This window comes from Ambystoma mexicanum, chromosome 5p (genome assembly GCF_040938575.1).
Source record: "Ambystoma mexicanum isolate Mex_15411 chromosome 5p, UKY_AmexF1_1, whole genome shotgun sequence".
Taxonomy (NCBI): domain Eukaryota; kingdom Metazoa; phylum Chordata; class Amphibia; order Caudata; family Ambystomatidae; genus Ambystoma; species Ambystoma mexicanum.
In genome coordinates, this window is record NC_090930.1 from 1020990586 (window position 1) to 1021016111 (window position 25526).

The 25526-nt window shown below is 47.6% G+C and overlaps 1 protein-coding gene across 10 annotated transcripts in view; it reads right to left on the reverse strand.

The window, feature by feature from the left end:
• Positions 1-25526, reverse strand: part of PRP4K (pre-mRNA processing factor kinase PRP4K) — a 1306928-nt gene that overhangs the window by 302143 nt on the left and 979259 nt on the right. For all 10 annotated transcript variants that reach the window (XR_011274234.1, XR_011274233.1, XR_011274232.1 and 7 more), the window contains one exon: positions 4953-5067. Coding sequence is in view for 4 of the 10 variants with exons in the window: in XM_069613497.1 (XP_069469598.1) it covers positions 4953-5067 (115 nt within the window). In the remaining 6 variants the exon portion in view is untranslated. The remainder of the gene's footprint in view (positions 1-4952; positions 5068-25526) is intronic.

Below are 25526 nucleotides of genomic sequence, written 5' to 3' on the forward strand. Positions count from 1 at the left end.
TTTAAGGGTGAGAAATCTTAATAAACAAGAATGGAGTGGTTCAAAAGGAGTACCCATCAGAACATTTAAGACTAGATTTAAGGCCCACATTGGAACTTGGAACGGTTTTGGGGGATAGACATTAGTTAACCCCTTCAGAAATTGAATTACTAGGGGTAATTTGAAATATAATGGCTCCTCCACAGTGCGCTTAAAGATTGACAGCGCTGCGATGTAGCCCTGGATCGTACCAACTTGAAGACCTGAATTTGCCAAATAGAGCAAAAAAGATAACACCATTGGTGTACAGTATGAAAAGGGTTCGATATTCTTTTCTCTACACCAGCTGCAAAATCTGTTCCAACGGCAGCGGTATAAAGTCTTTCTTGCTGGCCTTCTAGCAAAAAGCAACACCTCCATGACGTCATCCGGGAGGTCCCAATCCTTGTAGCTCAACCTTTCAGAAACCAAGCGTGAAGGTTGAGGGTTCTGATGTCTGGATGGAGAACCTGACCTCCCTTCTGCGTGAGAAGATCCTCTCTTTGCGGAAGACAAATCGGAGGGCAGATGGACATGTCCAGAAGGTCCGGGTACCACGTTCTCCTGGCCCAGAACGGGGCAATTAGGATCATAGTCTTCCGGAATCTTCTCAACCTCCTGATCATCTGAGGAATGACAGGGACTGGAGGAAACTCGTATAGAAGTGGAAACTCCCAGTCTACTACGAACACGTCCCCTAGAGCGCCTCTCTGGGGAAATTCCCTTGAACAAAACTGTTCGCACTTCCTGTTGATACTGGTGGCGAACAGATCCACTTGAAGGGTTCCCCAAAGGGCGAAGATCTCTTGAAGGACTTTATGAACTAGCTCCCACTCGTGGGAGACTGTGCTCTGCCTGCTCAGAGCGTCCGCTGTCAAGTTCTTCTCTCCGGCTAAGTGAACCGCCGATAGAGAGATTCCTTCCTGAATTGCCCAAAACCAGAGCTGCACCGCCTCTCTGCACAGTGGCAGTGATCCTACGTTTCCTCCTTTTTTGAGGAAGTGCATGGCCACTGTGTTGTCCGTCATTATTAGGGCATTTTCCCTTGTACAGATGGCAGAAAAGCCTTCAGCGCCAGTCTGATGACTCTCAGCTCCAACAGGCTGATATGTAGTCTGGAATCCGATGGAGAACAACGACTGCTGATGGTCAAGTCGTCCTATGGGCTCCCCACCCCGTGAGTGAGGCATCCGTGACTACTGTTATCTCCGGCCATGGTTGCCAAAACTGTTCTCCTTTCATAATGTTCTTCCGACAGGCCCACCACTGAAGGTCTCGAGCCACTCTGTCCGGGACCTGAAGGAGATCTGTCATTCTTCCTAAGAATTGCAACCATTGGGTTCTTAGTGCCCACTGGAGGGATCTCATTCTCAGGCGAGCCTCTGGCACTAGGAAGATGCAGGATGCCATGAGGCCTAGCAACCTCAAAAAGTCAAAGGCTGGAAGACGTTAGGCATTTTGAAACTTGGTGACCATATGCCGAATATCTTGAGCCCTCACTCCTGGTGGCGAGGCTTTCCCCAGGGAAGTGTCCAGGACCGTTCCAATAAACTGGAGCCTCTGTGATGGTATCATCTGTGACTTCTTTAAGTTGAGGGAGAAGCCCAGTTTGTGAAGGAAGTGGCACACATAATCTAGCTAGATCTGTGCTTATTCCGAAGATACTGCTCTGATCAACCAATCGTCCAGGTAGGGGTAGACGTGGATCCCTTCCCTCCTTAGACTTGCAGTCACTACAGACATTAGCTTGGTGAAAACCCTCGGCGGAGGTCAGCCAAAATGGCAGAACTCGAAATTGATAGTGAGAGTTGTCAATTACGAACCTCAGGTATTTCCTGTGTTTGAGATGGATTGGCACATGGAAATAAGCATCCTGAAGGTCTAGAGATACCAACCAGTCCTGAAGCTGGAGGGTGAAGTATCTGAGAAAGAGTTACAATTTTGAACGTGTCCTTCCTGAGCAATTTGTTCAATTCTCGTAAGTCCAAGATGGGTCTCAGTCCTCTGTCCTTCTTCGGTACAAGGAAGTAGGGGGAATACCAACCCTGTTCCTCTCCGCTGCAGGTACCGGTTCTATGGCACCATTCTCTAGCAGGTCTAGAATCTCCTGCATAAGGAGCGGATCTGGAAACGTCAAAGAGTTGTTCCCCGGTGGAGGACTCTGAGGAGTGTGTAGAAAAGGCAGGCAGTAACCTTGGGCAACTGTCTCCAATGCCCAAGCATCTTACATAATAGCCTGCCATTCCGCCAGATGTTGAGTTAACCTTCCCCCCCTACTGGTGTCTTGTGAGGAACGACCTCAGAGGGGTTTAGAAGCGGCTGACGCAGATGTCGAAGGTAAAGTGGCACCTGCTGTTGCGTTTTTTGTACCTTTAACCCGTCCACCACGTGTGAATCGTTTCTGGCCCCTTTGCGCTGGCTGTCCTCTGCCTTTTCTGAATGCGGAGTAAAAGCGAAAGGACCTACCCCTCCAGGATGTTCCTGAGGGGCGATTCGGAGTGTGTCGGATTGCAGCCCCAAGAGATTTCTCTGCTGCCTTGGATGTTTGTAACTTCTCCAGGCTGTCATCAGCCTCCTTACCAAATAAAGAAGTGCCGTCAAAGGGCATGTTCAAAAGTGTGGCTTGTACATCTGGAGCAAAAACAGACTTCCGCAACCACGCAAATCTGCGGATTGTGGTACTTGCCACCATGGCCCTGCTGATACTGTAAACAGAATCAATGCCTGTTTGAAGGGATTCGCACATTGCATCTTTCCCATCTTTAATGATGTTTAAAAATGCTTCCCTTTCCTCTCCTTCTGGGAGACAGTCAGCCACAGATGAAGCACACTCCCAAAGTGTATGGCTGAATCTTGTAAGCGTGTAAGTGGCGTTAATAGATTTAAGCGCCATGCTACATGCCGAAAAGACTTTTTTTGACATGCATCAAACCTTTTATCATCCCTGTCCTGTGGAATAGTAGGGTATGCAGATCTACTATTAGATGAAGTTGCTGCTTGTACAACCAAACTCTCTGGAGTTGGATGTTTGCTCAAGTATTCAGGATCTGAAGCAGATACCCTGTATTTGGCAGATAGTTTCTTGTTAACTGCAGGGATAACCCTCAGGAGTTTCCCAATTAGCAGAGATCATCTTTCTTTGGAGAGCAGTATGAAAGGGAACAACAGGATCTTCCTGTGGACCCTTAACTAAAATTTCAGTAAGGCCATCCTGCTGAAAAGAAGGTGAAGGTGTAGACCACCCCATGAGTTCTATTATTCTAGCCATCAGAACCCTATAAGGGGTCTCAGGATGCTCCCCCAGGATCTGGTTTAGCAAACTCTACTTCTGGGGAAGTATCTAAACCACTTGCCTCATGTAAAGAGTCTTGAAGATCTTTTAACCTGTTGTCTTCAGTGATAAATTCTTCTGGTATAGAAGTCAAAGGGTTCGACAAACCCGAAAAAGGCATCGAAAAAGTTTGGGGAGACCTCAAAGTACTCGAGAGGATCAGAATCCCACTCGGAGTTGTCGAGGTTATCGACGTTATGGTCGAAGTCCTCGACACCTCCACTGTCTGAGATGTAGTGAAAGTTGCAGGTCTGTCTTTTATGGGAGTCGACAGTGGCATCGAAGACGGTGTCGATGCTACCGATTTATGCGTCGACGGACTCTTCGACATAGGCGTTGATGACGCAGATTTATGAGTCGAAGAAACCTTCGACGCCGCCGTCGAAGACGCAGATTTACTGACTTTACTCGAGGGTTCATGACGCTCTCGGGTAGTTTCTTTCGCCGGGTGCAACGACTCGCAGCGTTTTGACTTTTCGGGTCCTTCACCCAGGGTATCACCTTTAGCCATCTCCGCGGGGGTCGAGGCCACTTTCTCGAAGACGCTAAGCATTTTCATACGGAATTCCTCCCACTTAGCTGGAGAGCTGTGTTTGGTGGGGCAGGTGACCCTTTCCGGGAAGACAGAAGACGACGAAGAGGGAGATCTACAACGCCTCTTCTTTGAATGTTTCGATCTTGAAGACTGATGGGAACCGCTTCGAGATCTTGAACGGGAATGTTTCCTGTGACGGCGAGGAGACGAATGTCTCGACTCTGCCGAAGAAACTTTTGAGGGAGTAGAAGTTTTAAGAGTCTTACCTCTTTCTAGCTTCCCATTACGCTCCTTGAAGGCTTTCGCCGTCATGGACATACAGTCCTCGCATTCCGAACAGTGATGCTCTGATCCCAGGTACCACAAACAGATCCTGTGAGGATCCTCCAACAACATTTTCTTCCCACAATCATGACACTTTTTGAAGCCGGTCCGCAGGGTCGACGGTTTGGATGAGGAACCCAATGAATAAAGAGGATATCTTCGAAGAATAAGATTAGTCTTCTTGAAGAAAGATCTGAGCAACATGATTCTGAGGCCCACAAAGCGCGGAAAAACGGAACTGAGCAACAGTCACTGCGCAAGTCTATTTATACGCATGATGACTTTGGCGCCGAGACGGAGGCTGTCCAGGGACACCAGCTCGAGGGATGTCGACGCGCAGCGCCCTCTACTGAAAACATTTCCGAGGCCAGCAAGCTGGGATGTAATCTATCAAGATCAAGATAAGGAATACGTCGGAGGACACAATCCCTTCGAAATACTTGTTAAGTTAGGTGCAGATGAAAGCAGCAGGTAAACTAGCTTAACCTTCAGCACTTTCCAATGTCTGGACAGAAGCAAGGACCTCTATAGCCTGAAAGGAACTTGTAAGAACTAGCCTAATTAGTGAATTCAATACCGAGGTGGTCAGACTATACAAATGGGGAAAAAGAGATTTGTATTTTTGATGTGAAAATACAAACAATTGTGAAGCATCATACAAGGTCTTGCGCTCAGAATCCAAGAGGTACATTTCCTGGTTATCATGTAAATAAAGTAAAACAATATGCATGTTTCATAACTTACCAATTTCAGGCGCTCGATAAAATCTACTCACAAGATATGGTGTAATATCATTATCTGCAACATGTGAAGCAGATCCAAAATCACAAAGCTTAAGAATGGTTTTTGATTCATTTACCTGTAAGAAAATGTTAGACATTATTAAAATGAAAAATTGGATCAGTCATACTGTACAAAATGTATAAGACTAAGTGGTGCAGTAAAATTTAATCAGTTGGTCAGAATAGTTGTTCTGGTGTCAATGGTCTAAGGACCAAGGAAGAACACAATGTGCAAATCTCAGTTCTTAGAGGAGCAGAAAAACTACAAACAGAAAGGAAGTTGAATATTAAAAGGAAAACCATATCCTCTGATTTACCTTAGAGTGCACAACCCATGAACAAGATGACTAAAAAAAAGATTGCTTGATTCAAGCACAACATACCTATCATTTGACCTCCCCCACTGCAAAATTATAGCCACCCTACTGATAGAAGGTTTTTCTACGGTCCTATGGTGAGGACTTGTGAAGACAGTCAGTCAGTTGGTCTGGACTCTCACAACAGTGCCCATCAGTCAGTACTCTGGCCTTGCTCTTAGCAGCGAGTAAGGGAGGTACTAAGGTACAGTGAGTGACATTAGCACAAAATAAAGGGAAGTCTGCAAGTATATTAACTGAAAAATATACTGTTTGATGAGCAGAACTACATTTTGGGGATGGGGGAGTCTGCTGTCCCATTTTATGCTAACCCTAAATGATTTGCTCATTACTGTTGGTTTTTCTCTCGCTTTAATTTTGTGGCAAAGAGTAATCTACATAAATCCTCCTTCCACTGTAACTCTTTTTGATGTGCCGTCCTATCTTAGCGTATATGGCTCCCATGATTAGGGTGCTTTTTAAGCACCCCGTGTTGGCCCCTAGGTGATTTTACCACCCAACAATTGTGCTTTGTAGTAGGCTGGTGGCAGTCTTAATTTAGTTTTGGCTTCAACAGTTGTTCAGCCAGTTTTAACGCATTAGTAGCCTAAAGTACCAACATTGAAGTAATTGAATTACTATTACAAGTCATATTCTGAGCCGTTGTCTTTTGGGCCATCATTTTGTCTGTGGATGCGAAGAGGCAGGCCTAAAATGGGATGGTGGTGTGATAACCAGGACTCACCTTGAGCCTAGCACTGTACACTCTATTGTGGTTAACACTGGTCTCCTGTCCCAGAGAGGCTCATTACACTTTGTGTGTGGGTAACTCCTTATGCCACTTTTCATGCAACTTTTTGTTACACTAACTTGAATGGCTAGTGACACTGGTTTCCTTTTTACTACCTTTGTGCCATGTACCTGCAGGCTGATTTCTCAGTTGCAGTACAGCACCGAAGGGTGACAATTTTCCCAAAATGGACCCATTATTTATTTTTCGCCATTTGTCAGTTCTTTCTGGGCTTTTACTCTGTTTGAATGGGTTTGAGTCCTTTGTGCATTCTGCCTTTGGCAGGCTTCAGCCTCTAGCCCGCCCTAGCTACAGTGTGTCTGGAAAGGCAGCAAGTGAGGGAGGGTCCGGAAACTTCCCTGTCCTTTGTCTCTAGGTGTGCCTGAATGAAACCAGTTCTGATTGGCCAGCTGGCTGTCTGTGAGGACAGCCACCATGCTTGGTGATTGACAGCCCTAGGGCTGTGAATGAATGGGAACTTGCTTAAAAGATGACGTTTTTGGGACTAGAGTCAGAGCCAACCACTGGAGGACAACATCCGACGAAGAATATGTGAAAATACGCCAGCAGCACCCTCCTGGAACGCAAAGTGCCGGGTGAAACCCTGCAGCTGTGCTGTCCACTTTTTTGTTTCAACTGGGCAGTCCAGCAAGGGGCGACTTCCTCCCTTGGGCTGGTGGGACCAACTAGCCTTGAGACAAGCTTCATGAGAATCCCAATGCCCCGGACCCCTGACCATCATCGAGTGAATTGTCTTCGAAAGTGTGAATCCAGCCAAAACTTCATGGGCATCCAGAGGACCCTACAGAAGCAGGAACCTCACCAGAGTCCAGGACCGAGGGATCAAGTAACTTCCAACTGGAGCAGTTTGTTCTTTGGCGCTGAGAAAAAGGCGCCAGAACCACAAAAGGCAGGTGAATCAAAGAGAATCCATTGCTGCAGAGTCCCTCTCTCGAGTGATGCTGCAGTAGCCTGACATACGTCCTCCCTTTCGTCACCACGACCAAGGACCAGGAAGTAACAAGTTACTTACCCGTAACTATTGTTCTCCAGCATGGGTCTGGCATGGATTCACATGCTCATGAATATTCCCCATCAGGCTGGGAATCCTCAGTAAAAGAAAAAACAGTTTCACTTTCACTTACGAACTGTATTTCTCCTCGAAACCAATCACTGTACTCTGGGTAATACTGCCCCCAGCCAATAACTTCACTCTCCCTAAGCCCCTCTTCTGGCAGCCATCTTCATATTTGGTAAGCACGTAAATTGGTAGTATGACCAAGACGAGCCGTAGAGGGCTAAGAAGGGAGAGTTTGCATGTGAATCCATGCCAGACTCATGCTGGAGAACAATAGTTACAGAAGGAACTTGTTTCTTCAACAGCCTGGGGTCTGGCATGGATTCACATGCTCAGGAATAACTAATAACTAAGGTGGCAGGGCTCAACAGAAACAATGAACTTTTACCTCTGGAACAGGCTCACCTTCAAGCGAACAGGTTGCGTAGCACTGGTTGGCCGACTCTGGACTCCTCTCTGGAATTCCTGTCGACGCAGTAGAATCTTGTGAAGGTGTGCGTGGACCTCCACGTAGCAGCCCTGCAGATATCCAGCAAGGGCACAGCAGACAGGAACACCGTTGTTGCAGCGATCGCTCTGGTAAATGGGCTCTCGGACGGTTGGCCAACCGATGTCATAGATACAGCGGGAGAGCCACCTGAAAATGGAAGCCTTGGACAAGGCATTCCCATGGTTCGCAGGACCACAGTTCAGGAACAGTTGAGACATCTTCCGAAAACTCTTTGTGCACGCCAAATAGAACTTCAGAGCACAAGTAACGTCCAGCGAGTGCAAAGCCCTTTCAGTCGTTCACAAAGGCTTCAGAAAAAACGCAGGTAACACTAAAGGCTTGTTGAGGTGGAATTCCAAACAGAACCATTGTCATGAAGGAGGGATACGACTGCAGAACCACCCTCAATTCTTGAAGTCAGGGCCTGGATCTCATTGGATGTAAATATGTGCCCTGTAAAGCGCTTTGAATTAAGGCGCTATATAAATAACACATCATTATTATCATCTCACCCACCCTCCTAGCAAAGGTGATGGCCACAAGGAAAGCCATTTCCATGAGAGGAACTTGAGAGGCGCCTGATGCATAGGCTTGAAGGGGGCTCCCATGAGCTTCGTCAGCACCACGTAGAGTTCCCACGCCGGGGCAGGAGCCTTCACCGGCAGGAAAGATCGAAACAGTCCTTTGTGGAACTACTTGAGGAGACAGTGGGACCACAGAGAAGATTGTCTTGGAGACCTGGTGTAGTGGGAGATAGCCGCCAGATGCACCTTGATAGAGGCGTACGCCAGCCTAGCCATGGCCAAGGACAACAAGTAAGGAAGAATCTGAGGTGCCGTGACAGTCAGAGGGTTGATCTTCTGCGCCCGGCACCACATAGCGAAACGCTTGCACTTGTGACAGTAGCACTTAACAGTCGATGATGCTCTGGCCTCGGCAAGGGCCTCCCTGCAGTCCGCTGGCAACTCGTATCCTCCAATCTCTAGGGCTGCAGGAGCCAAGCCCTCATGTTCAGCGATCCTGGGTCGCGATGCAGGATTGTGCCTCCTTCTCTGGTGAGTATATCCATGACCACCAGCAGCTTGACCGGAGGCGACGCTGACAGGCTGAGAAGGTCCGGGTACCAAATCTGCCTAGGCCATGTATCATCCTGCAATGGCACTGTTTGAGTGGACTGATGACTCGCAGCAGGAGAGGCAGTGGAGGAAACGTGTACAGAACAGGCTGTCCCACGGGAAGGAGAATGCATCCCCCAAACTCCTCGGCTGGTGGAATCGGCAGGCAAATTTCGGCCATTTGGAGATCGCCCCCGTGGCAAACAGATCGATCTGGGGTCTGGCCCACTTGATGAAGCGGCCGTCCACTTGGTCCTGCCTAAATTCCCACTTGTGGCAGGAGCGCAACTCCCCGTTTAGACAGTCGGCGATGGTGTTCTTGACTCCCGCCAGGTGACAGGGTATGAGGACCATCACCTGGACGACGGCCCAGTGTCACAAGTTCTGTGCCTCTCTGGAGAGCGCTGGGGGTCGAGTGCCCCCAGCTTCCTGATGTAGAACATTGTGGTGGTGTTGTCCGTGAAGATAGTCACCACCTTGCTCTTCAGGGATGGAAGGAAAGACTTGAGGGCCCAGAACACAGCCTGCAGCTCCAAGATATTGATGTAGACATCCTTCTCCTCCGGAAGGCAAGGCCTCTGGCATGCAGACATCTGCTGTGGGCTCCTCACCCCTCCAAGGAAGAGTTGGTGGTGACCGTCTCCTGGTAAGGGGGGTTTTGGAACCCTGTGTGTGCCCCAGACAATGTTGGAGCGTACGTTCCACCACCTTATTGCTCGACGGAACTCCTTGTCAAGAGGGATCTTGGCCGCGAAGCTTCCCTACACTTGTATCCAGCCGGCGTCTAGGAACTCTTGAAGAGGATGCATCCGCAGCCTGCAGAGTCGAATCAGGGAGATGCATGACGACATCATGCCGAGCAGCGGCTTGATGGTCCGCACTGTGGCGGTCTTCAGTGACAACAGCCGTTGCACCTTCCACAGCACGGCTGCTGTTCTCTCCTCCGAGGGCAACGCTAGGCAGGCGACCGTGTTGTGCCTGGCTCCCAGGAATAGAGCTCTCTGTGACGTCGTCAAGCAGGACTTTGGTAAATTGATGAAGAACCCCAGCCCTGTCAGTAGCTGGACGATCCTCTCTGTGTGTTCGAAAACGACTTCTCGTGACTGGTCCCGGATGTGCCAATCGTCGAGGTACGGGTACATCTGTATCCCTTGTAAATGTAGATGGGCCACCACTGGTGCCAGGCACTTTGTGAACACTATGGGAGCCGACTTCAGGCCGAAAGGGAGAGCCTTGAATTGGTAGTGTCTTCCCTGCACTATGAAGAGTAGGCACTTTCGATGTTTCCTGTTAATGGGGACTTGGAAGTACGTGTCCTCCAGATCCAGAGACGTCAAGAAGTCTCCTTTTTTCAGTTGGCCGAGCATGTGCTTCAACGTGATCATCCTGTATTTTTGGGACTTGATGAACTTGTTAAGACGCTGCAGGGCTAGGATGAGCCTCCAGCTCCCAGTCTTCTTTTTGACCAAGAAGTATCTGGAGTATACTCCAGAGCCCCGGTGTCGTTTTGGAACTAGCTCTAACGCCCCTTTCTTTAGCATGGCCTGTAGCTCTAGCAGAAACAGAGGAATCTGCGCTCCTGCCGGCCCACTAGAGGGATCAGCTGACACTTTTGCTGAAACTCCAGGGTATGTCCGTGCGCGAGAGCGTCCAGCACCCATCTGTCGGTGAAGATCTTTTCCCACTCGCTGATGAACCCAGTCAACTGGCCTGCCACTGGGGTGCATGGGTGGCAGCCCGACGTCCTAGCCCGTTAAGTCCTGCTTCGGCGCCTGCATTCCACCTTGGGGGCGACAATGTTGTTAGGGAGAATTCTCAAAGATGTGCTAATTCCATTCGCCTTAGAGACCTCCAGCAACTTTGCTGAATTTTTTTACCTGGAAAGTGTGTGAGCCTTTTTTCCCCACTCATGTATTTTGATGTAGGTTTTGCTCTTGTGTTCTTTGATTATGGAGTTTTAAGATAACTCCATAGGCATCTTTTCATGTGTGTTACACAGCACCCTCAGTGCAGTGACAAAGGGATGTCTTTTTTAGACTTCCCAAAGGTTTAAATACCTTCTCTGTGATAAACAACTGTTTCCCAGAGAAGGTAAGGTTAAATTGACTTTACTAGTCTTTAAATTCCTAGACCCAGCACACACTATCTTCCTATAGAGTGCTGGAGGGGCTACCTAGTATCCCCTGTATCTGGAAACTCATGTAGCAGTAAAATGCTACCCTTTTCTATCGAAATGGCTGGTGGCAGTGGTTTTACAACGAACTACCATGATTTTTCCCGACCGCCAACACCGCGGGAGCCATGTTTTTCAAGATGGCGCCTTAAGCCCCTTTGTTTTAACAGGTCCTGGTCGTCTTTTTTCACCATTTCATTTTGGAAAGGTCCTTCTAGTATTTGTCTCAGCGACCAAGGTGTCTTTGTTTCTATGCCTTTGGTGGGCTTCAGGACTGAAGACCGCCTTTGGCGTCTGAGTGTCTGGGGTGGGCAGGAAGTGAGGGCTGTGCCCAAAACTCCCTGTGCTTAGTTTCCTAGGAGACCCAAATGCACTCAGGCGTGATTGGCTGGCTGACTGTCCGGCAAGGACAGCCATCCCGCTGGTTGAGTGGCAGCGAGGCTGGAATGTGGGAGAAAACAATTTAAAAGGCGAGTCTCTTGGAAAGGAAAGCAGAGGCGACCACTGGAACGAAAGAACCAAAGACTAGCTGGAAGAGGACGGCTGCTGCAACTCATGGACCATTGGTTTGCCCGGTGAAGCCCTGCTGCAGGCCCGAATTACCAAGTTCATCTCGACAGAGAAGCCCCTTCAAGGACTTCCTTTGAATTGGTGGGGGCAATCAACTCGCAAACCACCTGGATACCATTCTCAAAGCTGGTTAGGATTAACCAGGGGGAAGGACACCAGCTTGTGTGCTTGAATTACAGCTACTCGAACTGAAGTGACTCAATTTTATCAGCGTTTCCCAACGATCCCGTGCAGTGCAGGAGTCCCCCGACGTCCTCCCACTTGTCTCCACAACTGAGGCTCAGGAACAGTGAGATCTGCAGAAACTGCCAGGAACCAACGTCTTCAGATGCATCTTTTGCTTCATACTAAAGCACTGTGCCAACCTGATTGAGAGAACGCATCTCTTGCGGTGAAAGTTTGTGAAACTTTCCCAACTTGCAAGCCTAATCAGCTTGTAACCCAACACATGATTCTTTTTTGTACAAACTACTTCTGAGAACTTTTGCAAAGACTTTACCGTTTACTTCAAGAACTGCTCTTTCCTATCCAATACACTAGTCCATTGACTTTGGCCAAGGCCTATTGAGCTGAATCGAGTCCTCTAGTGAACTAAAACTATTTGCACTGCCTAAGAAAGTATTGGTGATCGATTCTGCCAACTTGTGCCTTTTTACTCCAGTTGAAAGTAACAAATGCCATTTTGCTCCTATTTCAGGGGAGCCTAATTTTTTCAGAAACTCTTTGGTTTGTTATTGAAGTGTATCTGTGTATAATATTAAGTTGCCTTCTTCTAGTAAATGTTTTCGAAATGATTGTGTAATAAATTAATAAGTTTTTTTACCAAGAAACCTTGAGTGTAAGTGTCTACTTGAACCACCGTGATTGTAAGACCTCCGTGTAACCTCTTGTACTGCTCACAATCACTCTTTAGATAGGCCTGGCTGCTCAGCTCGCTACCACAAAACTGTGTAGTACAGACTTATACCAAAGGTTGGTTTTGCTTACACCTGTAGTCCTAATTGTATGTGGTGGTCCAAGAGGGTACTGCATGCAATTCTGCCTAACAGATGGTGCCGACAACCCTCCACCAAAAGCCTTGGAACAGCCTCTTGTAGGCATCCTGGGTCGTAGACTGGAAGGGTTGACCGTACAACAAAGAGCTTCCACCAAAACCATTTGTTGATCTGCTCGACTTTCCGCCAGAGGCGGAAAGGAAGAGCAGTGGTGCTGGAGAGTGCCCAAGGCACGTGCCGTCTCTGTGTACGTCTTGATGTCATGCAAGGATTCATCTATTGCCTTCCCGAAGAGGTTATCCCCATCGAACGGCATGTCCAGCAGCCTCGTCTCGACCACCTGGCGGAAATTGGTGGCCCCCAGCCAGCCTCGACGAAGGAGGCAGACACCGTTCCCCATCTGTCGGAAACCTGTGTCGGCGATGTCCAGGGCCACCGTGACGGCATGGTCCGAAGACACTCCCCCACCTTCGTGGAGGAGTGCAATCACCTCCACCCGCTTGTCGTCGGGCAGGGACTACCGAATTGGTGCCAGTTAGTACTACAGCTCCCTATCGTACCTGGCCAGGATCGCCAGTGCGTTGGCCGCCTTGACGGTCGACCGCAGAGTATATGACCTTTCTCCAAATGTCGTCCAACTTTGGACCTTTCTCCAAATGTCGTCCGCTGCTGTGTTTTGCTCTCTGGCTAGATGAATTGCTCGCTGTCTGGAGGGACAGAAGATGATGAGTTGGACTATCTCTTCTTCCCAGCCACCGACACCACCGAGTCCGGGGACGTTTGCAACCGTAAGCACTTGGGTGTGGACTCCGGCACCCAGTACTTTTTCTCTAGCCTATCCTGCTTGGCTGGGGCCGGAATTCTACAATAGTGCCAGGCCTTCCTTCCAAATGTCAACCAAATGGTCTTTCTTTTGGCTTTCCTTGGTTGAGGAAACCTTGATTCTTGGTCTCAGTTGTCAGATGGAAGAGCTCTGATGCTCTGGTGAGCATGGCATGTAACAACCCCACTTCATCCAGTGGGAATGCCCTCGGCTGCGATGATCCACCCGCTATGACGATGCTGTTGTCGATCGTCGCCATATCCATCCCCGTGCCTGGGTCCCTCTGGGCGAGGGGGGGGAGAGGGACAGAGGGCACCTGGTGTGGAGGCTGATCCGGCAGCGGTGGTTTTGTCGTTTCCTCTTTTTCGCCAGAGGCTGGTCTGGGGCTAGGGTCACTGGGGCCATCCTTGTCTGGATTTTTGACACCAACGTGTGTAGGCTCGAAAGGATGTCCAGCGATGCATCTCTAGGTGAAGTCCGAGCGGTAGGCCTACTAGGCCCTGCACCGTCGTTTCTGCCATCGTCATCCCCCAAGTCGTCGTGCATCGTGTGCGTGGACTCCTGGTCCTCCTCGTCTGAGAAAGAAACATCTGTGTATTGGGGTACGGCCTGTGGTAGGCCTAAGGCCTCCTCGCGCCCCTTTTTTGCATCCTGAGGGGTCGAGCCGGGCTCAGCGACAGCATCCTCCTTTCCGGTGTCTTCTCCACCGCCACTGCCGAGGTCTCCCACCTCGGGGGTAGGGATACCCTGGGTGTAGTTGGGGTCAGCCACTTTGGCCTCCGTGAGAGCGGCTGCCACCATTGCGATTGCCGACGGCGATAAATCTTGCGTCGCCTAGGCCTTCTTGGGCAGGCCAGCCGCCTTTTCTTGCACCATAAGCTTCTCGGACCTCTCCCACAGTTTAGCCAGGTTGGACGATTTCCTCTTCGATGAGGAGCTGGATCAATGGCTGGAGATGGAGGCAGATGGTGAGGTTGATTGCGCCCTGCCCATTGCGGTGACCCCGACGGAAACAGACTTGCAGTGCTTGGCCTTATCTTGGGCCCCCACGGATGTAGCTTCCTCAACGGACTTAGAAGCCTTCTCCTCGGACCGGCCGGTCGTGGTAGGATCATGATCCTGCTTGGAGACAAAGGCCTTTGGTGCTGAGCCACACCGCCAGTCTACTGTGATGATCCTTCATTGTTCTCTTCGAGAACCCGAGGCAGATTTCGCAATCTCCCTCTCTGTGATCCGGGTGAAGACAGTAGAGGCACTGAAGGTGTTTGTCCTCCACAAACACGTACCGCAGTCCGTATCTGGAGCATAGCCTGAAAAGGGAGCTTCCTTCTTTCTTCTCTTTCAACCTGGTCGGGGTTCGGAGTCGGCCCGATGGCCTTCAGGAAACTTCGACGAAACTCAATGATCCTTGGCCTTGTGGGGCACTGAAATTCACTGATAAATGGTTCCCTGCTTGTCGGCCGATGAAGAGACGAGCACACTGGCTTGGATTGACAAAAATAGGAAAACGCAGAAAATAAACGTTGAATAGCTCACGGAGCAAAACTCGAGGACTCCCAACAATTGAACGTGCGTTAAAAATCTGAAGATGACTGCCAGAGGTGTGGCTTAGGGAGAGGGCAGCCATTGGCTGGGGGCAGTATGGCCCAGAGTACAGATATTGGTTCAGAGGAGAAATACAGTTTGTAAATGAATGTGGAACAGTTTTTTCTTTTACCGAGGATTGCCGGCCTGACGATGGGGAATATTCATGAGCATGTGAATCACTGCCAGACCCCATGCTCAAAAACAAGGGTCTGCTACACTGCAACTGGAAGGCATCCAGCTGCAACCAATTCAATTCTCAGGTACTGTGGTGCTTGGGGCACATCTACCTTTTGCCATTTGTGGTGCTTCCAAGCTTGGGGAGTGCTATTTTAAACCCTTTTCAGTTGGCATCAAGTCACCTGCACCGGCCTCCAAGCTTGCGTTTCTTCAAGGTGGCTCCTCTTGAGCTTCTGTGATTTTCCACTGAGCTACTCACTATTTTAAAATATTTGTTCTAAGAAAAGTGTATAAGAACTTTGAACTGGCCCATTGACTTTGGCTGTCCAAGCTCCCTAAAGGCTCCTATCCTGAACATATTGGCTTTGGCAGTACTTGTTAGCGTACAGGTTTTAATTGTTGAACACTATTATTGATGGGATAAAAGATTGCCTACATCCCCTCTGGGAGAAACTACCTGTATTATTACTTACAAAGTATGTTCTGACCTTGAAACTCAATATTGTAATGGTGATCACAAATAAGGGCCTATAGTGACCCCTTTAATGACACTCAGTGTGCTGAAATATGTTTAGCAGAAAAGTTTACTTACCTATTTTATTGCTCTTGTTGAACTGAATCCCAACTTTTATATTAATGAAACTATCAGTTACGGCTTTTTAAAGATGGTCTAATTATCCATGTCTGTGTATAAATATGTACACTACAATTTTAAGTGTGTAAGAGTTTACTCGGCTACCTGTATTTACTGATTTCATTGTAGAGCTCTACAGCTCAAATTACCCCTCTTAAATTAAGCCTGGCTGCTCAGTCACTCTACCAACTTGTGTAGTACAGGCGTATCTTAAAAGGTAGCTTACCTAATGCCAAGAGAGAAGTCTTATAAAGTCCCACATTAGTTGGACTCTACAAATTCTTACCCAATACTGGTGGCAGGCGGAGGGATTGGTGACGAGTGGATTACAGTGACTATTGGTTGAACTTGTGCCCAAATAAACTATCCAAATAAACCATCCACAAGACTAGCTCCACCAAAAAGTAAAGGAACTTGTGACAAAAATGCCAGAAATTGATAATTTTAATGAACAATCCCTTACTCCACTTACAATGGAATAATTGAAATATGTATGTAGAACAAGGTGAGGACTGAGTTCAAAGCGAAGAAAAAATGAGTTGATTACAAAGATGTTAAATCGCAAAAAATCCAGGACGTAGGCCGATAACCGCTACTTCCAGCATTGATATGGAGGAAATTGAGGAGAATGATAGTTCACAGCTTAGCTTAAATCTACCAAATGGGTCAGAAAGTGGGGAGGATCCTCAAGGGGGGAGCAATCCTCCTCCACAACCTTCTACTGTACATCAACAACCTCCTATCACGACCCTTGTGGGTCACAATATCAGCCCAAAATATCTCTCTTGAAAGAATGAGACTGGAACTAGGATTCAAGAAACGTGCAGTGAAATCTGAGGACAAAGACAAGGAGATAAGGATCAGAGAAAGGGAAATGAGTAGGATATGAAAAAGATGTCTCTTGATTTAGCTTCCTTTACAGGGTCTTCTCGGTTTACTAGTCCCAAGAAACCTCCCCTACCAAAAGAGGCTGTAAGTATGTATAATCCTAAACTTGATGTGTTGGATTGGTTAAGTACATTTGAATTCATCTATGGTTTGCAGAATATTTGTGGGAATTATTTAGTTGCATGGATCATGTCTAGGCTCCCCCAGAATGGTTGTGATGCTATTATGGAGTTGAATGCTAAAGACAGGAAAGATTATGAACTAGTCAAGCAGGCTCTTATAGCCAGGTTTGGGAAGACTCCTTCTCAATACCTTAAAAGATTCAGAGACCACAAAAAGTAGGATGGTACCCCTTGGGCTACCTGGGTATGTGAATGCCTGAAAAACTTTGTGTTAGGGAGATTTCTCATTTGTATGCTTCATCCCCTTCCTAGCGGGACCCCCAGCACTTTTTGCTGGACTTTTGGACCTTTTTCTTTCAATCCTGAATGAGTGGAGCCTTTTTCTACGCATTCATTCTTGTGGGCTCTGTCTGTTGGAACTTCTTTGTATTCTACCTGTACTATGGTGTCTGTCAGCTCCATAGCTCTCAAAGGCATCTGTGTTTTTACAACTGCAGCACACAGCTCCTTATGGGCAGTGTTTCTGGGGATGCTTAGGGTCCTCTTTTAAGATTAATTTTCTATATCCTCAAGTGACTAAAGTTCTTAAGTTTAGAGAAATACTTAGAATCGCTCCCAAAACTCTATAGTCTGAGAGATTGGCCCACACAACCTTCAGTGGAGTGCCAAAGGGATACCTAGTATCACACTTCTCTCTGCTCCTGTGACTTTAGTCCCTTGGACAATCACCTAGTTATGGATGGTGGCAGTGGACGTGTTCTGTCAACTACTGTGTATTTATTTATACCGCAGGCTATGCCAATAGCCTCAGTAGTGCACAATAGGGGCATCCAAGTACCAACTTGGGACCTCCCTTCTTTCAACATTACTAGCGTGGTTGTTCTTTGTTAGCCCTTCTTCTACCATTCTGGGAGGGGGAGGTCTGTGTGTAATTTGCCTTTGGCCGGAACCTTTGGGTATCCCTGCCTAGGCTCCAGAGTGTCTGGGCAAGCATGAAGTGGGGGAGGAGTTTTGCATTGCCTTGTCCTTTGTCTGTCCGAGTGCCTGAATAGGTCCTGCTCCCACATGGGGTTTGGCTGTCCTGATTGTACAGTCAAACGCCCCCTTCCTGTAAAATGCTCAGAGAGATTGGAAAGGAGTGTGTGCTGGAATTGTATAAAAGGGGAGGCTTCTGGAGTGAAAAGCAAGACGACCACTGGAAGCTGAAGTAACTGAAGAAGACGACCAGAGACGCCTGCAGACCCTTTGCAACACCGTGAAGCAACCACTCCTGTCCTAACCTCGTTTTCTGTGAGACAGCAGAGCTCCGAAGAGGACGACTCATTCCCTTTGGCTGGTGGGAACAACCAGTCCCAAGACTAACTTTGAAACAAGCAATCCCATGAGGTCCTCTGTTTCCAAACCTGCGCAACCCCAATACCAGGAGACCTGCTGCCCATGTCGAGTGACTCATCGTGGAAAGGTGGAGTCCATCCAAATCTGTGCTAAACGCGTAAGGGCACCCTAGAGATCTGATCCAACTTGCCCAGACCCCTTCAACAGAGCGTGGGACTCCAGGAAGCAAAGAAGATTGACTGGGCGATCAGTGTCCTTTGTTGGTGCTGCAGAAAAGGTGCCAAATCCGCAGTGTCCCAGAAGTTACTGAAAGTCATGCTACAGGTTCTCCCTCGAGACTGCTGCAAAGAGATCCCGCACATTGTCCTGCTTCAGTCATCAGACCAAGGAATCCAGAGGTCGGGTAAAGAGATGCACCATAGCGGAGCATCCAGCACAAACATTTTCTTCTAGCCTAAGGTACTATGGGGAAAAAGGTATTGCTTACCTGATTCCAAGAAGCCACTCCAGAGCGTTGGAGTGCTCGTAGAGGTGTCCAGGGCAACCCCCTCTTACCTCAGACCCAAGTTGCTGCTTGTGTCGCCTTCTCAAATCCGTTTTAATCTCTACCTTGTTTGTTGTTAATTTGCTGCTTCAATAACACTAGAAACTGGAAGAAATCCATATGAACTCTTCGTAATCCGCTGCTTTTCAAGACCTCAAGCCCTCTCCGAACTGCCTTTAGCTAGGGTTGCGTTCTTGGACTTAAAGGACTTACTAGGCATAGACAACAATCTCTAGAACCATGAACGAAGCTTATGTTACAGTAGCTAACCATTTTGCCCCATTTAAGTGACTTTACTATATGTGTTTGCAGAGTAAATGCTTTACTGTATAAACCGTTGAAAACTGCATGAGTGCGTAATAACTAATAATACGATAACATTGTCTTTTGCCTTTCTAACATTGCTAAAATGTAACTGCAAACAAACAAAAAGTGAAAATGCCCTTTGAAGTGTATTATCAAGTATTCCTAAGTATTCTAGTATTAATGTCTGAAATATTTGAAGTGATTCTGGTGTACATATAATATATACTTTGTTTACAACTATAAGTGTTAAGTGCTTTTTTGCTGTGCCTGTCTAACTAGATTCAGTGTACTTACCTACAGCTCACAGCTTCCCCTTAAGATACGCCAGACTGCTCTGCCACCCTACCAAGATACCCGAGTTAGTACAGACTGATGCTAGGAGTTGGGGGGTGGCTGATCTACAAACCACTGTGATAGCTTACTAAAGTCTTACTGCCAGTAGGACTTTAGGAAAACTCCCCCAACACTTAGATGGTTGTGTTAAGGGTTATAAAGTGAACTCCTTTGAAGGAATCAGAAGAACAAGTTACTTACCAACTGTAACGTTCTTTCGATTGGATGTTTCTCCCACGTATTCCTCATCTCAGATATATCCTTTCCTTAAGCTTTGCTGCCTTGGACATTTTTTTTTCGGTCTCTCTCCACCAGAGGGCGTTCCTCTCCAGGTCGCAGCATCGATGTCCTTCGGCGGCCTCCGCCGAGCACCAACGTCATCCGCTGTATAAATGCATCAAGCGCGCCCGTTGGCTTCAGTTCTGTTTTTTGTATATTGTAGTCCATGTATTATAGTTAAAGGGCGTGCCTCTTTTGACCCAAGCCTTAAAAGAATTTAGAGTGTAATTCACGTAAACTGTACTGCAGGGTTGGCTGGGAGGGTCGATGAGGAATACGTGGGAGGAACATCCAATTGAAAGAACATCACAGTTGGTAAGTAACTTGTTCTTCGAATGGATTGTGTCCTCCCACGTATTCCTCATCTTAGATAGACTTCCAAAGCAGTTTTGTCTAGGAGGTGGGAGTACAGAATTTTTCTAATCGTGTACAAAATGGAGAACAGATTTAGCAAACAGACTTCCTTGAGAAGTCGAGTCCAGGGCATAATGTTTTATAAAAGTATGCATGGATGACCATGTGGCTGCTGCACAAATATCTTGTACAGGGACACCCCTTTTTAGTGCTGTTGTAGCTGCCATGCCCCTGTTTGAGTGAGCTCTCAGTCCATCTGGTGGTTCTTTCCCAGCCAATCTATAGCATTCTGTTATAGCCAAAATTATCCATCTAGATAATGTTTGTTTAGTTACAGCAAGTCCCAATTTGCGGCCAGTGTACCTAACAAAAGGTTGATCACACTGATGTATTTTTGCCAATCTTGAAATATAGAAATGAAGGGCTCTTCTGGGGTCTAGTCTATGTAGTGGCTCCTCTTCTTTGCTTGCATGCGGAGGAGGGTAAAAAGTAGGCAAAGTTATTTTTCGTGACAGATGAAAATCCAAAACAATGCGGGCTGATGTCAATGTAACAAGAAGTATTTTTTTAAAGTAAGGAGCCTTTGGCGGACAAGAGTGTAAAGGCCCAAATGGAATGCATGTGAGGAATTTCAGAACTAAGTTCAAATCCCACACTGGAACTTGAAAAGGTATTGGTGGAAATACATTATTTAGACCTTTCAATAATTAAATTATTAAAAGGTATCTTGAAGTAAGACTCTTCCTCTGAAGAGCGCTTGAAAATGGATAGCGCTGCTAAGTATCCTTTTATAGTACCAACCTGGAGCACCAGATTAGCTAAATGTAATAGAAAAGATACAATTGTGGGGATATTACATTGAAACGGGTCCACATTCTTTTCTCTGCACCAGCTACTGAACTTTTTCCAACACCACCGATACAGAGATTTGGGTGCTGGCCTTCTGGCCGCAAGCAAAATCTCCATCACGTCATCCGGAAGATCCCAATCCTTATATCTCAACCTCTCAGAAGCCATGCGTGAAGATTGCGTGTGTTGACCTCCGGATGGAGAACATGACCTTCCTCTCGTGAGAGAAGATCCTCTCTTCTTGGAAAACGTATTGGAGGGCAGATGGACATGCCCAGAAGGTCCGGGTACCACGTTCTCCTGGCCCAATCCGGGGCAATTAGGATCATGGTTTTCCTGAACTTTCACACCCTCCAGATTACTTGAGGGATCACAGGGACTGGAGGGAATGCGTACATGAGTGGAAACTCCCAGTCCACCACAAACGCGTCACCTAGAGCTCCTCAGAGGAAATTCCCTTGAGCAATACAGTTCGCACTTCTGGTTGGAAACAGTCGCAAACAGATCCACTTGAGGGGTTCCTCAAAGGGTGAAGATCTCTTGAATGACCTCCTGAGCTAGTTCCCACTCGTGGGAGACTGTGCTCTGCCTGCTCAGAGCGTCCGCTGCTGTGTTTTGCACTCTGGCTAGATGAATTGCTGATAGAGAGATCCCTTCTTGTATTGCCCAGAACCAGAGCTGCATTGCCTCTCTGCACAGTGGTAATGACCCCACTCCTCCTCTTTTGTAGAGGTAGTACATGGCCACCGTGTTGTCCGTCAATATCAGGACATGCTTTCCCCGTACCGAGGGCAGGAAGGCTTTCAGCGCTAGTCTGATCGCCCTCAGCTCTAAAAGGTTGATGTGTCGTTTGGACTACGATGGAGACCAACGACTGCTGATGGTTAGATTGTTGGTATGGGCTCCCCACCCCGTGAGGGAGGCATCCGTCACTACTGTTATCTCCGGCCACGGTTGCCAATAAGATTCTCCTTTGAGGATATGTTGTCTGCAAGCCCACCATTGTAGATCCCGTACTACTTTGGCTGGAACTTACAAACGATCTGACATTTCCCCTGAGAATTGGGACCATTGAGTCCTGAGAGCCCATTGAAGGGATCTCATCCTCAATTTGGCTTCCGGCACCAGAAAAATGCAGGATGCCATCAGACCGAGCAACCTGAGAAAATCGAAGGCCGGAAGATACTGGGCAATCTGGAATTTTGTTACCATAAACAGAATGTGGTGAGCTCGCTCTTCGGGAGGCGAGGCTTTGCCCGAGCAAGTATCCAGGACCGCTCCGATAAAATGGCATTTCTGTGATGGTATCATGTTTGACTTTTTTAAATTCAGAGAAAACCCTAGTTTGTGAAGGCAGTGACAAGTCTTGGACAGATGATCCTGGGTTTGTTCTGAGGAATGTGCCCTGATCATCCAATCGTCCGGATAGGGGTAGACATGAATCCCCCCTCTCCCGCGACTCGTTGCCACCACCACCATCAACTTGGTGAAAACTCTTGGGGCGGAGGTTAATCCGAATGGCAGAACTCGAAATTGATAGTGAGAATTGACAATCGCAAACCTTAGGTACTTTCTGTGCTCGATTTGGATTGGCACATGAAAGTAAGCATCCTGAAGGTCCAATGATACCAGCCAATCCTGGAGTTGGAGAGCCTGACGGATCTAAGAAAGTGTGACCATTTTGAACTTGTCCTTCCTTAGGAACTTGTTCAAGTTTCTCAAGTCCAAGATGGGTCTCAGTCCTCCGTCCTTCTTTGGAATAAGGACATATGGGGAATACCAGCCCTTGTTCCTCTCTGCTATTGCACCTTTCTGTAGCAGGGTTAAGACTTCCAGCAACAGGAGCGGATCTGGATGTTTGTCAGAGTTGTATCCCGGCGGGTGATTCTGAAGTTTCTTTTGAAAAGGAAGGCAGTAACCTTGGGATACTGCTTCCAGTGCCCAAGCATCTGAAGTAATGTCCCGCCATTCTTCCAGATGCTGTGAGATCCTGCCTCCCACTGGGGTCTTGTGGGTCAAAACCTCGGAGTGGTTTTGCGGCAGCTGCATCAGCGGCTGAAGGGACAGATGCCGCTGCTGGGGCAGATCTAGCACCTTTTCCTCACCCCGAGGAGACTTTCTTTGACCTCTCCGACTGGCCTGTCCCTCTTCCTCTTCCAATTGAGGAGTAATAACGAAAAGGACGACCCCTCCAGGAAGATGAGCCTGTGTAGGGGCGCTGTTGAGGTTGTCTTATAGCGGCACAGAGACTTAGCCGCTGCTTTGGAGGTCTGCAGCTTCTCCAAACTTTCATCTGCCTTGCTGCCAAACAACCTTGAGCCGTCAAAAGGCATATTTAAAAGACTGGATTGTACATCCGGCTCAAAAACAGACTTTCTTAGCCACGCAAATCTACGTAGCACTGTGCTAGTTGCCATGGGCCTACTGATACTGTCAGCTGTGTCCAAACCTGATTGAAGGCATTCTCCCGAAGCCTCCTTTTCATCCCTGGGCAAGAAAGCCATCACGCTCTTCACCTTCTGGGATGTGTTCAGCTGCCGCTGATATGCAGTTCCATAGGGTATATGTAAACCTCACCAAGGTGCAGGTTACATTAGTGGATTTCAAAGCCATAGTCCCTGATGTAAAAATCTTCGTAGACCATCATCCTTTTTGTCGTCCATATCTGGAGGGATTATGGGGTATGCAGCATTTCTAGTGGAGGTAGCTGCTTGAACTACCAGACTTTCTGGAGATGGATGTTTGCTTAAATATTCTGGATCAGAATTACAGGGTCTTTATTTAGATAAACTTTTTATTAACTGCCGGGATGGCTTCAGGGTGTTCCCATGCAGAATTGACCCTCCTTTGCAAGGCAACATGAAATGGGAGAATGGGGTCTTGCTGAGGTGTTCCTGATAGGATATCAGTCATATCATTATCTTGATAGACTGGTGAATTTCTACCCTATCCCATAAATTCAGTGAGACTCGATTCATTAGTTTTCTATAGCCCGCATCAACATGTCCTGATTGGTCTGGTTTATCAAATTCATATTCTGGAGGGGTGTCCAGACCACTTGCTGTTTGCAGGCCTTCCTGTAAATCCTGAATTTTGGATTGAGGATCAATTAATTCCTCTGGAACAGGCATTGTGCCAAATTTAACACCAGCAGAGGCGATTTCTTCATCTGCTGATGATTCTCCCTCATAGATAGATGACATGGTCCTAAAGAAATCATGCCTACTCTCAGTGTGAAAAACTTTTTCGGGTAATGTAGGTTTTTCCTTTGTTAAAGGCTTGGGCGTTGACGAAAACGTCGATTGCGCTGATGTTGCTACAACAATCTTTGATGTCGAGGGAGCCTTCGATGATCTCGAAGGCAGTCTTCGACGGATTTGTAGAAATCATCGACACTGTCAAAGGAGCCTTCGAAGATGTCGACTGCGTACTCAACATAACCCTTTTAGCATGAGTTGTCGAAGCCTTCTACTCGAGAGTCTTCGAAGACTTCGATGGCGTATGATGGCTTGACACCATCTGGTTTCCCTCTACCTCCGATTTATGCACCGTTAGGTCTTTTTTATGTGGTGACCGGGAAGAGCCCCTGGACACCCTTGACAACTTTTTGTCAGACTTTCTTGTTTTGGATCTTCCCCTGTCACGTTTTTCATGAGTAGGGGCATGGCCTTCTTTAGATTTTTTTGAGGGGGTCTGGGCCGCGTTCTCAAAAATCTTTAACATGGAAACTCTAAAGGCTTCCAATTTACTCGGGGAGTCATGCCTCGAAGGGCATGCTATTACTTCCTCAGGTGACGTCGAAGAAGAGGGAGATTGGTGCCGTCTTTTGTTTGTCTTTTTAAAGGACGAAGAGGAAGACTTCCCGGATCTACTCCTCGATGTGTATTTCTTATGATGTTTTACCGAAGACTCAGTCGAGTCTTTCCCCTTCGAAGTAGACTTCAATGAACCCTCCCCCATCGCCAGTTTAACTCTGCGTTCTTTTAAGGCCTTGTGGGTCATCGACTGGCACGAACCGCAGTCTTCAATTCGGTGGTCGGAACCGAGGCACCAGAGACAATTTTTATGTGGATCGGTTAAGGACATTTTCTTTCCACATTTTTGACATTTTTTGAAACCCGTCTTCAGTGTGGAAGGGTTCAATGAAGATATTATTTTCTTCACAAAAGACTGAAGCGCCGTTTGTAACGATCCGAAGCGAAGCTAACGGAAAAACGGAACTAAAGCCAAGAGGCGCGCTCGAGGCATTTATATAGCGGGTGACGTTGGTGCTCGATGGAGGCCGCCGAGGGACATCGATGCCGCGACCTCGAGAGGAGCGCCCTCTGGTGGAGAGAGACAGAAAAATGTTTTCCCGAAGCAGCAAAGAAGACAATGCATTACTTACCGTAAAAGCATTTCTGATGATTGTATCTGCTTAGATTCACATGCTGTGCATAGATCCGACATCCAGTGGTCACTGCGGAGTATTGCATCTTGTTTTTCGTAGTCGAAAAGGGACGTCGACCGGGCGTGTCTGAAATACTATCCCTATAGTGACGTGTGTTGTACCCACACACAATCCATTCGAAATTAATTTTTACTATAGAACATTTTTGCTGTCTGCTCGCCTGAGCGGAGACACACCTGGCTGACTCCAAGGAACCTGATTCCAAGAGGCTAGCTCAAGCTGCTTACTTCAGGGTTACCCACAGGGCCACTCATAAGGATTCTGGGGCAACGTAGAAAAAGAATGAGG